The 16,010-nt window shown below is 37.9% G+C and overlaps 1 protein-coding gene across 3 annotated transcripts in view; it reads left to right on the top strand.

The window, feature by feature from the left end:
* TSGA10 (testis specific 10) overlaps positions 1 to 13,652 on the top strand; it is a 32,044-nt gene extending 18,392 nt beyond the window's left edge. For all 3 annotated transcript variants that reach the window (XM_065677671.1, XM_065677670.1, XM_065677672.1), the window contains 8 exons: positions 518 to 672; positions 1,844 to 1,899; positions 2,121 to 2,289; positions 4,436 to 4,546; positions 5,124 to 5,309; positions 7,319 to 7,521; positions 7,850 to 7,954; positions 13,483 to 13,652. In XM_065677671.1, the coding sequence (XP_065533743.1) occupies positions 518 to 672; positions 1,844 to 1,899; positions 2,121 to 2,289; positions 4,436 to 4,546; positions 5,124 to 5,309; positions 7,319 to 7,521; positions 7,850 to 7,954; positions 13,483 to 13,618 (1,121 nt within the window). In that variant the 3' untranslated portion in view covers positions 13,619 to 13,652. The remainder of the gene's footprint in view (positions 1 to 517; positions 673 to 1,843; positions 1,900 to 2,120; positions 2,290 to 4,435; positions 4,547 to 5,123; positions 5,310 to 7,318; positions 7,522 to 7,849; positions 7,955 to 13,482) is intronic.
* Positions 13,653 to 16,010: the final 2,358 nt, after the last annotated feature.

The raw sequence follows: 16,010 nt of genomic DNA, 5'->3' as shown, positions 1-16,010 counted from the left end.
TTATTAGCTGAATGAAGACAGGGAGAGACATCTTTTGGAATTTGATTTTGTAATGAGTAGATTGCTTTTTTCATTATTATCTTTGCAATTTTAAGTGGTGTTAAAACATAATTGCATTACTCTCACTTTTACATGAAGTTTGTATGAATAAAAATTTTATTTAAGAAAAAACTAGCTAATATCAGGATATCAGTCTCTCTTACTTCATCAGTCTGTATGCTATAGTCTGCATATTGCTTCTGTCTTATAGTAATTCTGTTTAAGCCTTTATTGTTATAATATCCAAGAAAGTTATTTTTAATGACCTAAAAATTTGCTGTTTAGATATTTTTTTTTTTGAGCCAAGTAATTTTAGTATCAGTTGGATTACCTGTGTATCTTTAAAAGGTACATGCTTCAGTGTTTTCTTGAAGAGGAGATATTGCCATATTCTTTTATACTTTAGAAGTGCACCAAAAGAATTTTTATTTCAAATGGGTTGAATTAATACAAATGAGACCTTTCTGATTGTGTCCAGATAACTTTTCAAGACAAAGTCTTGTACAACAAGAGGAGATATGTGCTTTGAAAGGAACAGTTGCACAACTCAATAAAGAGAAGGCATCTTTGCAAGGCTGTGTGGAAGAAGGAAGAAAAAAGATTGCTACTTTTGAGGAAAGCCTGGCAACTAAAGTATGTTCTAACATGTAAACAGTCACAAAAAGTAAACGGGTAAAGGATCTGTTGAATCATCACACTTATTGTCATCTACAACAGTGCTCAGTGCTGACCTAGTTCTGCTTCAGTTTCAAGACAGCAATAAAACTTACACTGACTTCAGCAGCAGTAGGTTTGAGCAGTGTTGGTCATCTCATATTTGGTGTTTTGTTTGGTTTATACTTATCGAGAGAAGAGACTTCAAGTACTTTTTTCTGAAGTGGAGAAGAGTAAATTAGCCAATAAATATTTTATCATAAAATTTAGCCTAAATTCTTCTTTGGGGTCCACTGATGTTAAATATGCAGTGTGCTAGATAATATTGCCTTTGTTGTCATTGAAGAAGCACCTGAATTACATTCCTTTCACCTTAAGGTATATTGCACAGTGTGATTTCAAACTATGTAATGAAGCTGCTAAGTTCTTTGTTCTGAAATGTTATTTTTCACTTCAGCTAAAGTCACCTGGATATTGATTTAGGATAAAATCAAGAAGGTAATTATTAACTGTTTCAACTATTAACTCAAGAATTTGCATTGATTTTTAACATGGCAGGATAGGCTAAAATCATATTTCCATAAGCACTGACTTTGTATTTTTAGAGCTGTAAATTGTGGTGTCCATTTTAGAGAAGAGGTGGATGTCTCATCTACCCTGTGTCTTCAGTGGAAGACATTTCCTTAGCCTGTCTATGTTTCTTTTAATATCTGTATCCAAAGACAAGGGAGTAAGTAATAAAATTTGTGATGGAATTCTTGTTTTATCACTTGCAAACTACCAGAGTTTGGTAGTTTATTCATTGTAGAAAAGTTGTGATAACACATCTGATAGGCAGAAGACATTATTTAGTTTTGGGAGTGTGAGACAAATGCTACCTATACAATCACAAAGGATTAAAAAAATTAATTAAGACCATTATACTCTGCAGAGGATAGTATTTGTTCCTTTATTTGCCAAACTAGATTATTGGAATTTTCAGCTCTAAACAATACATGATGAAACTTAGAAAACCACAGTCCATTTTGCACTAGTTAAATTAATCAGCTAGCTGAATAAAAGGAAACAGAAATAATATTATTTTATATTTTTTCCATTTTATGCTGAGGAGTGGCAAGAGTTTTATTTTAATTTTGTATTTCTTTTCAAGGAGAAAATAATTGCAGATTTCAAGATTCTGATTTCTGAGTTGGAGTGTTCCATAAAGTAAGGATGAACTGTAAGACCATTATCAGATTTTGAATAACTTATTAACTCAAAAACTGAATCATAGGATGTGCTAATGTATAAATATTTTTTACTTATTAAAAGTTAAAATGTTACAGTTTTGTTTCATGATTTGCAAACTTAACCAATGGTAGAGCTATCATTCGTATTAGGTTGGACAGTATTGTCATACCTGAAGGATTTTTTTATTTGCTGTATAGAAAATCTTCTGAAGCACTTTGTATCTGTGAGAAAGATATCACGACTTTGGATCAACAGCTACAAGAAACCACCAAAGAACTTGCACAGGCTAACAAGAACAGAGAATCATTAGCTCAGGAGAATGACAGGTTACAAGAGCATCTTTCTAGTATTAAGCAAGAAAATCAGGTATATTTGTACAGAGAACCCTTGACTAAAAAAGGAAAATGGTGCGTTTCTAAAGTAGTGCGTAGAATTGCTGGCCTCTCATCAGAAGTAAATCTGCAAACTAGTTTTTAAGCTCATTTGTCAAACTCTGATTTTCCCCTTACTGCTCAGCTCACTTGTACAATGAGGACCAGCTCTTCTTATGTGATGGTTTGGATGTTTATCTGAGGAACAGCTAATTAATGCTTTTTTTGATCTTCAGGTAAAACCAATGTGGCAGTTATAACTTGCTTATATGGAAAAGTAAAGAAGGCAGCAAGTATTTTGTATACTGCACTGTCAGTGGCCCAGAGTATTTAAAAGCTTTTGAATTTGACTTGCTAATAATTGAACACAGTATACATTCTAATAAGATTCAAAACTTTGGCAATAATATTATATTTATGTTCCTTTAAAGTGGCTTTTGGATAAAAGATGCTGGAAATACTTGGTTATTTTACATTATCTATTGTGGTACTTATCTGAGTGCAGTTCCTAATGAAAGTAGTAAAAACACTTAAACTGAAGTGCCACCTCATGCACACACAATGCTTATGCATCAGTGTGTTTTCCAATCAGCTAGAACTTAATCTTAAATTCTTGTAGAAACTTCATCACTATGTAATGTTCTGTTTTTTCTTTTTCTTTCTTCAACTTCTTGCCTTCATTTAGGCTTTCTGATACTTGGTCTTTCTTCTCTGCACTTACTCTACTGCTTAGGATGTCTGGGAAAATACTTTATGCTCCTCTGGCTTTCTGTTCCTTTTGAAGCACCTACCAGTTTTGAAGGAGCAAATTAATTTCACCTGATGTTAGGTATATGAAAAATTTAAGTTATTAAGGCTCCCCTTTAAGTGAAGAAAAGTCCTCCAGAAGGAGATTCACCCCATCCCATCAGTTTTTAAAGTGATTCATTTTACCGGTCTCCCTTCATTAGAGAGGAAGCACAGCTAACAGATCAGGTGCCTAATTCTGCACTGCAAGTATTAGGTGAGACAACTCTCATTCTAAATAACTATTCTCTCAAACATACTAATCATTTTTCTTTGGCGCCTCTGAGTATCCTAGAAAAGTCAAGGTTCATAGTAGCTTTCGCCACCAAAGGTACTCCAGGGAATCACTATTCTTTACCTTCTCTCAGAATCACAGTCGATACTGATGAGGTCAGCTGCTACAAAACACAGCCTCCTGTTGCTTTTACCTAGTTTTGAAAGCTTTGTGGTTTTCTTTGTAATGCCTGGATGGTTTTAGAAGCAGTTAGAAACAAAAAAGTCTTAGTCTCACAGGATCAATTACTTTTTAACAGGCTTGTCTCTATAATATGTATTTGTTCCTCTAGGTGGTTCCATTAATTTAGGTGACACTTGAAATATTTAAAGCAGCATTCTCGTTTCTTCACTTGGGCTTACTGGAAAAGTTCAGAGACTTCCAGAGTACCTTTCTCAAGAACTGACAGCATTTTTTTGCAGCAGGAATAGAGGTTTCTCCATAGCCTTCTCCACACACAACCCCTCCACACCTTCTCCCAGTTCATGCACTTGAGTGTTCTAGTAATTTTGTAAGGAAGAAAAGGTTTCTGAACAGAGCATTTCCAGACACCCTTTCTGCAGTTTTTTCCTCTTTCTGTTCTCGTTCTCAAGCAATAGTTGTGAGAAATTCTGTCCCTTTTCCTCATACTTGAGCCTTTATTTCTCCCAATTAGGAGATAGCCACTTAATTAGGTAATTCATTTTATTTTAGCTGTCTTCTGCTTTTTCAGATGTGGGCTTTTGAGAGACAGTAACATGTAAAAGAGAGGGAGCTGAGTCTGAGCCCTGCTCCTTAAATGGGACAAGCTCTTTTGTTATGACCATCTAGCTCCTACATAAACCATCTGTATTTTCCTTCTTGACTGCTACGTTCATTTATTGGCATTTTTCTTCTTCTTAAAAAGGCTTAGCATTATTTCTAAGTCAAAGAAACAAAATATTTTTGACAAATGCAAATTTTGTTTATGGAAATATACATGGTTTAGTTTTTATGTAGCCTTTAAATAATGAGTTAATAAAGCCATAGGCATTAGATATGCAGTAATGCTTTTTTTAAAGGTACAAATATTATACATTATGAAACAAATCTTTCTTCATAGGTATTGTATAAAAAACTAGAAAAGTACCAAAATGAGCTCGATGGTACGAAGTTGAAAGTGCGGAATTTAAACACAGATATTGTCAGGCTGAAAGATGTACTGAAGTCTAAAGTGAGTATATGGATTAAACCTGTTAATAAAAGCTGTTGTTTTAACTAAAAATAAAAATTTAACAATATCTCCATGAAAGAATTTGCTTCCTAGCCAAAACTTATTTGCATTCTACCAATATGGATTTATTAAATACATTTTCTTAGCTGTTTTCACAGCATACAAGTAATGCAGTATATTTAATTGTGGTTTTATATACATACACACACACATATATATGCATGTGTGTGTTTATTAAAGTTAAAAATGCAGGTAGTGAATCATGCAGAGACTTGGAACTCTTTTGTCTTTATTACCATATGGGATTAATTTAAAAAGATATTTCTGCAATATATTTGTGTACATCATATTTGTAATGTTAATCTAGCCATTTTTAACAGATGTCTTTTGAGCATTAAAACGTGGCCATCTTGAACAAAACACTGGTTCCTGAGAAGTCTCTTAATGTTTTGGCTGAGTGGCAAAGTTTTCAGTGGAAAGAGAACATCCAATATCATGTCATACCTGTAGATCTATACATATCCCTATTTTGTGAAGCTTACTGTAAATTATTAAACAAGCAAGCTTTATGTGTTAGGAGAGAGAGAACTGTGAGCTTTTGGAGAACCACCACAAAGCCCGTGAACAAGGACAAAGTTGGGAAGCAAAATGCCATCAAGCAGAAGCAGATTGTAGCTCTGTTAGACTGGTACTGATAAGTACAGAGTCTGAGAACTGCAGGTTGAAAGAGAAAGTGGATTCCCTTGAAAAAGTGATGGATCAAGTAAGTTGAAATTGTTCTTTCCATAGTTCATAGATCATAGTGAAATGATCTGGTAGTATTTTAAGCCTGCAACTGTTTAATAATGCCACTTCTCATATTTAGAGATATTTGCAACAATAAGCTGTACTGTTTGAGTTTATTTAATGACATGACTAGAACTCCACTAGTCACACTTGGAAAAAAATCTTAAAAAATAGTTGCATATTTCAAGGAAATAAATATGCATTATAAATTATAAAATGCTCTCGTGTGGAATGACAGAAGGCATAATGTTGCACACAACTCCACAGCATAGCTGAAGCATATCTAGTGCTTTACCACCTTTACATTTCTGTCACTGTTTTTCTTGCTTCTACGTTTCAACCTTCTTTTCACTGCTTTAGATGTCCCAAAGAGCCTCTTCCCACCTGAAAATCTGCAGAACTCGGAGAGAAATGCACAGCATAGCTTTATAAATACATTACAGACATACAAGCTATCATCTGGTTTTCAGTTGTTACAGTTTTTGTTGCAGATCATCTCTGCTTCCTGAATATCATGTAGGCTAGGAGGGCTAGCCATGCACATTAGATACTCAAAAGGGACTAAACTGCTGCTGTTCAGAAAGTGAATAAGAATATAACAATAGCAAAACAACACAGGAAGATTGTGTGGCAGATTGATATTTAAAAAATATAATAAAACTGGTACATGGTCCTAGTTTGTAGAGTGAGCCTCAAAATGAATAGAGATTTCATAGAATCGTAGCATGGTTTGGGTTGGAAGGGGCCTCAAATATCATCTAGATCATCTTGAAAGATATCTCAGATTTTACATTTAGTCACTAAGCAAGCAGAACAGCTGAAGTAGTTCATCAGCAAAGAAATTTGACATGAACTTTAAAATACTTGACTATTTTAGGAAGTATCAATATCTCTTTAATAAATTTCCTTAACTTTCCCTGAAAATCAATTTCAATTGAGCTTGTTTTTTACAAAGCCTACAAAATTAGTGTCTGATAGGCAATTTTTAAAAACTCAGCTTGGATAGACTCTGAAAAATTGTTCATACATACTCAGATTACTTAGATATTTCCAGTATGATTCTATCACTGTCCCATCCATCCTCTGTTCCAGCTGAGTTTCTTGCTCTTTACAGACTTCTAGCATTCTTTTTAACCTTTATGCCTTTTCCAAACCCTGTGGGTAAAGCTGCTAATTTTTTCATACCTTTCAATCAGAGTTTTATCAGCTATGTATAACCTTCAGATAGGGCTTTTATTTTGCATAGTATTCCAATGCGGAAGTCTGCAGTACTAGATTGCAGCATATATATATATATATATTAAAAAATGGAAACTAAACCTGATGCTGAATAATATTGTTCTTTCAGCATTTCTAATACTGTTTATTTTCCTGTAACTTATGCTGTCTACAGTTTTCAGTATTCTTTTGTTCTGAAATACAAAAGCAGGATATCAAAACTGTTTATCAGCAAAAGAACTAGATTTTTGATTGACAGAAAATTGAATCTTTCAGACTGAAGAAGCATTTTAGTTTAGTACACAAGAAGTTTGCGTTTTGCTTTGGAAATTGAAAAATATTCTTTCTTCTCCCCTTGGCCTATGACCTGAGTTCTCTCATATCTTCTTTGTTTGAACACACAAATGGTTCACATACAAAATGCAGATATTGGTTTGTTATACCAGGTGTCATTTCCTGCACTTTGCCTGAGCAAAATGTAAAACTTCTTTAATGACTCTGTCTACAGAATCCGTTGGTCCATATATTTCATACCATTTTGTCATTAGTCTCAAATGCGTTTATATTCAGATATATGCATTGTGTGAAATTATAAATCTGACACAGGATTTTGACTAAGGGCAAATACAACACTAATTATCCATCTTAGAGTGAGGGCAAATTTTGGTCACTGATTCCAGACTTCCTCTTTTCTTTTTGTTTTTAAAGGTTATTCTAATATCCAGGGATCTTAACTAACACATCTAAAACTTTCAAATCTTTCTTTAGCTGCAGAGCAAGTGTGAGTCATCCTATTCTGAAATAGAGCTGCTGAGAAAACAACTGGGAAATGAAAGAGCAGCTATGAAAAACCTGGAATCTTTGCTTGTGTCCAGTCATGAGAAAGAACTTCAGTCACAGATAGCAAAGCAAGAAAAAGACTCTACAATTCAGTTGCTCAAGGAACAGCTTTCTGCAGCTGAAGATAAACTGTGAGTAAATGACCAGGGGAATATTGCAGAGTTCTTTTTTCATTCTTCCCAATTGTATAGGCAAACAGATAACGGGTTTATATCTAACTGCATTTTCAAATGTCCAATGTATGTTGGTTACCTTAAAAGCAGAAAATACCAAAAACCTTCTCCTGATTCCTCAGCTATACCCTAACAGACTTTTCTGTGTAGTGTTGTATTTCACTCAAAAAATGTTATTGATCTCATTTGGATGGTACAGTTGCCCTTTTAATTTTGGATAATCATATTTCTTAACATACCTGGAGGATTGTGATTACTATCTAATTAAAGTGTATGGGCTTTACAGTGTTGTGCAGACTCGAGATTTTACTCAGCTCAGAAATAGAGCAGCTCAGCTAGAGCTGGAACTGGATATGACCAAAAGACAGCTGGGGACTGAGCGCACTGAAAGGCAAGTGTATGTTTTTGTATTGTGTTTACTGCATCTAATTGGGGTGAAATGCAATACAGTACTAAGACTAATCAGTAGAATAAACAGCAAAGTTCGGCTTTGCTTTGTCGTACATCTCCTGTGTGTTCAGAGGCTATTCATGTCGCTAAGTTTAGTCTGTTCAGCTGTCTAAATTAGCTGTCCAGGTTCCTTGTATAGGCAACAGAATGAGACACTGAGATAAACTGCCCTCTGGAACTGACGGATTTACAATGGGATGGATTGCTTTCCTGAACATGCTCATCTGTCTTCACTCACTGATACTGATGCCTGTCTTGACCTGTAGTGGAAGTCTAGGTGACTAGTTGGCTATAAATGTGATTTATTGTCTACTATGACAATATGAATGGCAACCTTTGGCTACACCTGGACTAGTGAACTAACCCAGGTCAGAGCATTGACTTGAGGGGTACACACAGTGTACACTTGTCCATACAGTTTAATTGTTAGTACACTGGAATGATTTTGGCCAGTAGAAGCCAGCATTCTACCGCGTACTACCTGAGGCACAGAAAGCGTTGGGGATGGTTCCCAAATGGCATTATGGCCAAAGTAAGGTGTGCTGGTTGGTTTGGCTTTGGGTTTTCTTGCTGCTGTTGTTGTGCGGTTGTTTGGTTGGTTTTGGGTTTTTTGTTTTTGTTTGTTTGTTTGGTTGGTTGGTTGTTATTTTGTGGGTTTTGGTTGGTAGGTTTGTTGTTTTGCGGAGTGTTTTTTTATGGGAAGAGGATATGTACAAGCTATTTCATTTGATTTGGCTACAGTGCCAGAGAATAGTCACTGGCCTGCTTCATGAGTGAGTTTATCTATGTAGTCCTGGTGTCTTAATTTGTTTTCTTATCTGTGAAACAGTAGTACTTCTCTATTTCATGGGTATATTGAGTATAAAATATTACAGTACCTGGCATTATTTTGAATATATAAATGAGATGGCTAAAAGAAGCAGTTTGATGTGATTGTAGCACAGGTCTGAGAATCAGGTGTCTTGTTTAACTGTAGTAAACTACTTTGTTATTACTCCATTCTTTCACAAGTAGGGATGCAGGTTTTGGAGGGGATATCTCCATACCTGAGGTTAGATCTTTTAAAGATGGATTTCTTAAGTGTCTCTGTATGTTTAAGTTTCAAATTAGATTCTGCTTTACCGTGAAGTCATGGCAAAAACTGCAGAACTTTTGGATTAGATGCACAAATCATTTTAAAAGCTGTTATCATCTGTGTTTGCTCAGCTCATAGAGTGAGCTAGACTGTATATGAATACAGGAGTGCCTTTGTTTCAAAAGAAATTGTATCTTCTTCAGACTGTTGTTTCTCTACTACCCCTATAAGAGTGCATCCATTTCATGGCATATGGGTGCTCCTTGGTAGGGACTGCAAGTGTTTCTTCTTAAAGTGTTTATTGGCAGAAAGCTGAATCAGCTTCCATACTTAATTTCTTCTCCTTGTTAAGGATAATTTGCTACTTGAATGGTTGCTTATAGTTGCAATAATATCAACACTTTGTTTACAGTTGGTTATAAACCAAACATTAGAGTGAGCCTATGCTTAGGCAAAGACTGCCAGTTTTCATTCTTGAAGAGAGTTCTACTTCAAGAGAATTACAAATGTAATTAGAATCATAGAGTAGAATCATAGAATAGTTAGGGTTGGAAAAGACCTTAAGGTCATCTAGTTCCAACCCCCCTGCCATGGGCAGGGACACCTCACACTAAACCATCTCACCCAAGGCTTCATCCAACCTGGCCTTGAAAACTGCCAGGGATGGAGCATTCACAACTTCCCTGGGCAACCCATTCCAGTGTCTCACCACCCTACCAGTAAAGAATTTCTTCCTTATATCCAATCTAAGCTTCCCCTGTTTAAGTTCTAACCCATTACCCTCTGTCCTGTCACTACAGTCCCTAATGAAGAGTCCATCCCCAGCATCCCTGTAGGCCGCATTCAGGTACTGGAAGGCTGCTATGAGGTCTCCAGGCAGCCTTCTCTTCTCCAGGCTGAACAGCACCAACTTCCTCAGCCTGTCTTCATACGGGAGGTGCTCCAGTCCCCTGATCATCCTCGTGGCCCTCCTCTGGACTTGTTCCAGCAGTTCCATGTCCTTTTTATGTTGAGGACACCAGAACTGCAAACAATACTCCAGGTGAGGTCTCAGGAGAGCAGAGTAGAGGGGCAGGCTCACCTCCTTCGACCTGCTGGTCACGCTCCTTTTGATGCAGCCCAGGATATGGTTGGCTTTCTGGGCTGCGAGCGCACACTGCCAGCTCGTGTTTATTTTCTCATCGACCAGCACCCCCAAGTCCTTCTCCGCAGGGCTGCTCTGAATCTCTTCTTTGCCCAAACTGTAACTGTGCCTGGGATTGCCCTGACCCAGGTGTAGGACAATTACTTGAATTGTTTTCGAAAGAACAAATCTAGGCTCCATTACGCAGTCTGTAAGTCAGTTGCAAAAACAGTATGCAGAAATCTTAAGATAGCAAAGACTGAAAAGTTCTCATATAAAAATCTGACATTAGATTGAGCTGTCTTTGAAAGGCTAGAGTTTGGGTTTTTTTTTTTTGTCTTTTTCATAAAATCAAAACAGTGTCCCTTCAATGTCCTGCAAAGGTTATAAGGATTCTATTTCTTTTCTGTTTTTCCTCAGAAAGTCATGCTTTACAAGAGCAGGTATCTATCTCTCATGCTCACAAAGAGAGATGTTAAAGCCTCAAGGCAGGTTCTTACAGCCAATCTATTTTTCTGGTACTGGCAAGTGAAAACCAGAAAATTAGCCAGAGAGGATAAAAACCTATCATTAAAGTCAGTATCATGATAGTATGTAATGGAAGCAGCAGATGTGAGTACTGACTTTCTTTTTTTGTTATTGTTAAAGAAGTGGGTAGATGATATCCTTGTTCTAACACTGATTTAGCTAGCTGTGTTAATTTACTGCCTTGGTGCAGAATGGAGTAATACTTCAGATTAGGAGGTGGAAGTGCCAACACTGTCAGGCCTTGAATGAACACCAGCACAATGGTACCAGGAGGTTTAATCCATCTGTCTGAGTTTTTCTTTACCAGTTAGGAAAAGCACCTCCCCATTCCTCCTATCCTCCTGACTGCAGAAGCAGTTTAGACTCACATGGGAACAGCAGGTTTGATTTATTGCCCTGTTCTGATTGTGGTGACCAAGCACAGCAACTATCAGTCAGTTTTCCAATGTAGTATCAGATCCCACGTACTTACTCCTTGTATACCCAGATGCAGAAGTTACGGATTGATACAATATCCAGGCCCCACTCCTTGCAGTCAAAATGACTTTGCAGCTTTCCCACTGGGGAGTCCAGCATCTCTTAAATATCCACCAGTTTCACGACACTTCAGGTAGAAACCAGTCTACTGGCCTTGCCAACTCAAACAGCGCAGGAATACTGCAATCAACACTGTTAATATCATTGCTGATTTTAGTGATTGTCCTTATTTTGCAGACTAGTGAATAACATTAAAATTAGGCTTTTCCTCCCTGGAGATTTTTACAGTTTTTAAGAGTTTAACCTGCAGCAACCATGGCTAGCTTCTCTCTTTTAGGAAAACAGAGACAATGATTATGTAGAATAAAATCTGTCTAAGGGTGTAATACAAAGAGTCTGTCTTCCAGGGAAGTGTATGATGAACCTCACAACTCCTTCTGAAATAAAATAAAAAAGCTGGACATCTTAAATAGTAAAAATAATTGTGTTAATGACTGATCATATTAAGCCACTGGCCATCATATTTGAAAAATCATGGCAGGTGAAGTTCCTGACAACTGGAAAAAGGGAAATATAACCCCCATTTTCAAGAAGAGGAAAATGGAAGACCCAGGGAACTACAGAGCAGTCAGTGTCACCTCTGTGCTTGGCAAAATCTTGGAGCACATTCTCCTGGAAATGATGCTAAAGCATATGAAAAACAACAAGGTGCTTGGTGACAGCCAGCATGGCTTCACTAAGGGGAAATCCTGCCTTCTATGATGCGGCTATGGAAGTGATGGACAGGGGTAGAGCAGTTTATGTCATCTACCTGGACTTGTGCAAAGTGTTTGACACTGTCCCACACAACATCCTTGTTTCTAAATTGGAGAGACATCAGTTTGATGGATGGACCACTCGGTGGATAAAGAACTGGCTGGATGGCCACACGCAAAGAGTTGTGGTCAATGGCTCGATGTCCGGCTGGAGACTGGTAAGGAGTGGTGTCCCTCAGGGATCGGTGTTGGGACCAGCCTTGTTTAACATCTTCATTGCTGACATGGACAGTGGGATTGAGTGCGCCCTCAGCAAGTTTGCCGATGACACCAAGCTGTGTGGTCCGGTTGATCTGCTGTAGGGAAGGGATGCCATCCAGAGGGACCTTGACACGCTTGTGAGGTGGACTGATGCCAGCCTCATGAAGTTTAACCAAGCCAAGTGCAAGGTCCTGCACCTGGGTCAGAGCAATCCCAGGCACAGCTACAGACTGGGCAAAGAAGAGATACAGAGCGGCCCTGTGGAGAAGGACTTGGGGGGGGGGTGGTTGATGAGAAAATGAACATGAGCCGGCTTCAGTGTGTGCTCGCAGCCCAGAAAGCCAACCGTATCCTGGGCTGCATCAAAAGGAGCGTGACCAGCAGGTCGAAGGAGGTGATCCTGCCCCTCTACTCTGCTCTCCTGAGACCTCACCTGGAGTATTGTTTGCAGTTCTGGTGTCCTCAACATAAAAAGGACATGGAACTGCTGGAACAAGTCCAGAGGAGGGCCACGAGGATGATCAGGGGACTGGAGCACCTCCCGTATGAAGACAGGCTGAGAAAGTTGGGGCTGTTCAGCCTGGAGAAGAGAAGGCTGCGTGGGGACTTCATAACAGCCTTCCAGTATCTGAAGGGGCCTACAGGGATGCTGGGGATGGACTCTTCATTAAGGACTGTAGTGACAGGACAGAGGGTAATGGGTTAGAACTTAAACAGGGGAAGTTTAGATTGGATATAAGGAAGAAGTTCTTTCCTGTTAGGGTGGTGAGACACTGGAATGGGTTGCCCAGGGAAGTTGTGAATGCTCCATCCCTGGTGGTGTTCAAGGCCAGCTTGGATAAAGCCCTGGGTGAGATGGTTTAGTGTGAGGTGTCCCTGCCCATAGCAGGGGGGTTGGAACTAGATGACCTTAAGGTCCTTTCCAACCCTAACTATTCTATGATTCTATTCCATGAGTCTAAGTTCAGGTTAGATAGAAGGAAGAAGTTCTTTACTGTGAGGGTGCTGAGGCACTGGAATGGGTTGCCCAGGGAAGCTGTGAATGCTCCATCCCTGGCGGTGTTCAAGGCCAGGTTGGACAGAGCCTTGGGCAACATGGTCTAGGGTGAGGCATTCCTGCCCATGGCAGTAGGGTTGGAACTAGATGATCTTAAGGGCTTTTCCAACCCTAACTATTCTATGATTTTATGAGATCATTTTAATGATTTTTGGAAAGTGCTTAGTCTCACTGGAAAATAATGTTTATTTAGGGAGCGTGTTGTAAAGGAGCTTCAACGTCGGAATCGTATGATCTCATATCAGTTAAGCTCTACATTAAGAACATCATCTGAACATTCCCGTCAGGCGTTGCCTGATTGGTCTCCAGACTGGTCCCTGGAAGAGTAAGTGGTTTAACAGCATTTAAGTTCCAAACATTGAGAGGGGAAAAATTAATAAATAAAAAAATAAAGGGGTGAACTCTGCTATTTTTTGTTGAAATAATGACTGAATTTCATTGCTTCAAATAAAATTACAAGAAGATTCAGTACCACAGTATTTTGATGATACTCATTTTATTTAGCTGTATCAAATTGCAACTACTTACACAGCAGTGCTGTAGTCATAAATTCTTCAAACAGTAATAAAAGAATGCTACAGAAAATCTCTACTTAATTTGTCAGTGCAGGTGTAGAAGTATTTTCATCTTTCCTACATAAAAGCTCTTAACTACCCAGCCTTTCTTCTTCTAGTAGTTTTCCACATAGTTTTTACTCTGTATATGTGCATGTTTTACAAGAAACATAATGCATTCTAAAAGTCTTCAAGTACTTGCAACCCTGAGGAGGCGCAAGCCCATCCTTCCTTTTAAGAATCAGTGAAATGGAGCCTCCACAATATGCAGGTACTCCCCTGTCAATTTTGGTCTCAGCTTAGTTTCATATTTGGTAGCTGCATGCTTGTTGCATCACACATTTTTGGTAGATTGATGGCAGCCTGCATTAAAAAAAATTGCCAGTTGAGGGGGAAAAATTTGCAATTCATGACTTCCTGGAAATAATTTCTGCATTTGAGATAGTTATGTACTTCCAATATGAATTTTCTAATACTTTGTAAACTGGGAGTATTACCTTCGGCACTTGGTTCATCTTCATTGTCAAAGGCTCCTCTAAGTACATAGATCCTAAGAATATAAGACAAGTTTCCTCAGGTCAGTGAGCTGATTCTGGTCCCCTTAGGAGGAGAACACAGCTGTGCAAGACAGTGATTTTGTAGCTATTGCCAGGCCTTGATAGTAGGGATTCTTCATTCCTCTAACAGGATTGTGTCTTGGGGTTTTTGTTTTTTGAGTTTTCCTCATGGCTGGCCTTATGTGACATTATCTGCTTTTGCACATTCCTAGTGAACAGTTTTAAGTAAGGAATGAAATATGTGAGCCAGATACAAATACTTTGTTTGCTTAAAATCTTTAGCCGGTTTAAGCTAAATCTTTCTCAAATCAATGTAGCTTTTGAGTGCAAATAAACTCAATTTTTTTCTGCCTAATTATTTTCCATTTTTGAATGCTCAAGATACTAATATAATTCATTACTTTTTTCCTCATTCAGCTTTGTTATACATTTTTGGCTCAGGGGGAAAGACTACAGTTGTTCCAGAGCTACTTACACTAAATGGTTTGGGATTGTTTTAATGTAAAAATACCCCAAACAACTGTGTAATAAAACCTGAAACTTTGACAGTCTATGCTATGTTTTAAAAGCTTAACTGGAAAGAATCAGGTTTGTGTGGTGTAGTAATACAGTGATGAATAATATAACGTGTTTGATAAGGTTCTCCTCAGATAAAGCAGAGATCTAAATCTGGATCTGCCTGCTTTGTATAAGTGACTTACATTTGATTTACCTGTGTCTGGGTGAGTACTCTAATGTCCAGAATACTAAAGTTCTTGATAAATTTTATGTCAAGAGCTTAAGAGTCTGTATCAAGAAAATGGCAGACTAGCAGAAGTGTCTGAAATATTTATGAATGATGAGATAATTTCCCTCCCTGCTAACTCTAGAAAGATTCAGAAAATTCACTGAGACCAGAACAAAAGACAAAATTAATGTAAAGTATGGCCTGAGAGTAAAAGCAGGAACATTAATGCAAATATTTGTGTGTAATCATCAGCAGAACCACAGAATTAAGACTTTCTAAATAGATATGGGGAATTGATGAAATATGATCTAGGTGCAAGTTCCTGTTGGATTTAAAGCAGGATACTATTAGAAATAGAACTCCAGGAGGTATAATTCCATTTTTCAATTGCTTGAAGGTAAGTTACCAGGGATTGAAAAAGATACTGTAGAAACAACTATTTACTCATTGGTAGAGAGGCTTCTTCCACAGCTAACCTCTGACTCTGCAGTACATGAAGTATGATGAGATAGCAGTGCTGGAATCACCACTAATACCCCTCCTCCTCTCCAGTGTTTGGTGCAGTTTTAGCAGACATGCTGTGAAGGGAGATAAGGCGGACAGTCACATTTTTATTTTACTGAGAATGTGGTATCAGAAGTAAATTGGACAGTAACTTTTTCTTATTCTTCTATCTTTGTCTTTATTGCACCAGCCTCACTGTTTCAGTAAAGTGAACAGGATGTGCCTTGTAGTTAGTCTTGCAGACCTAGTGGGAAAGACCTTTTCTGTCTGATTTCCTCAAGTGATAGGAGTCCAAAGCTTGCCTTTCATTCCAAATAGCGTTATAGAGCTTTTGCACAGTAAAATCTATTCTTTCAAATTATTGACTTTGAAGAGACTG

The sequence above is a fragment of the Lathamus discolor genome, chromosome 4 (assembly GCF_037157495.1).
Source record: "Lathamus discolor isolate bLatDis1 chromosome 4, bLatDis1.hap1, whole genome shotgun sequence".
Classification (NCBI taxonomy): Eukaryota; Metazoa; Chordata; class Aves; order Psittaciformes; family Psittacidae; genus Lathamus; species Lathamus discolor.
This window is presented reverse-complemented; position numbering and strand designations above follow the sequence as displayed.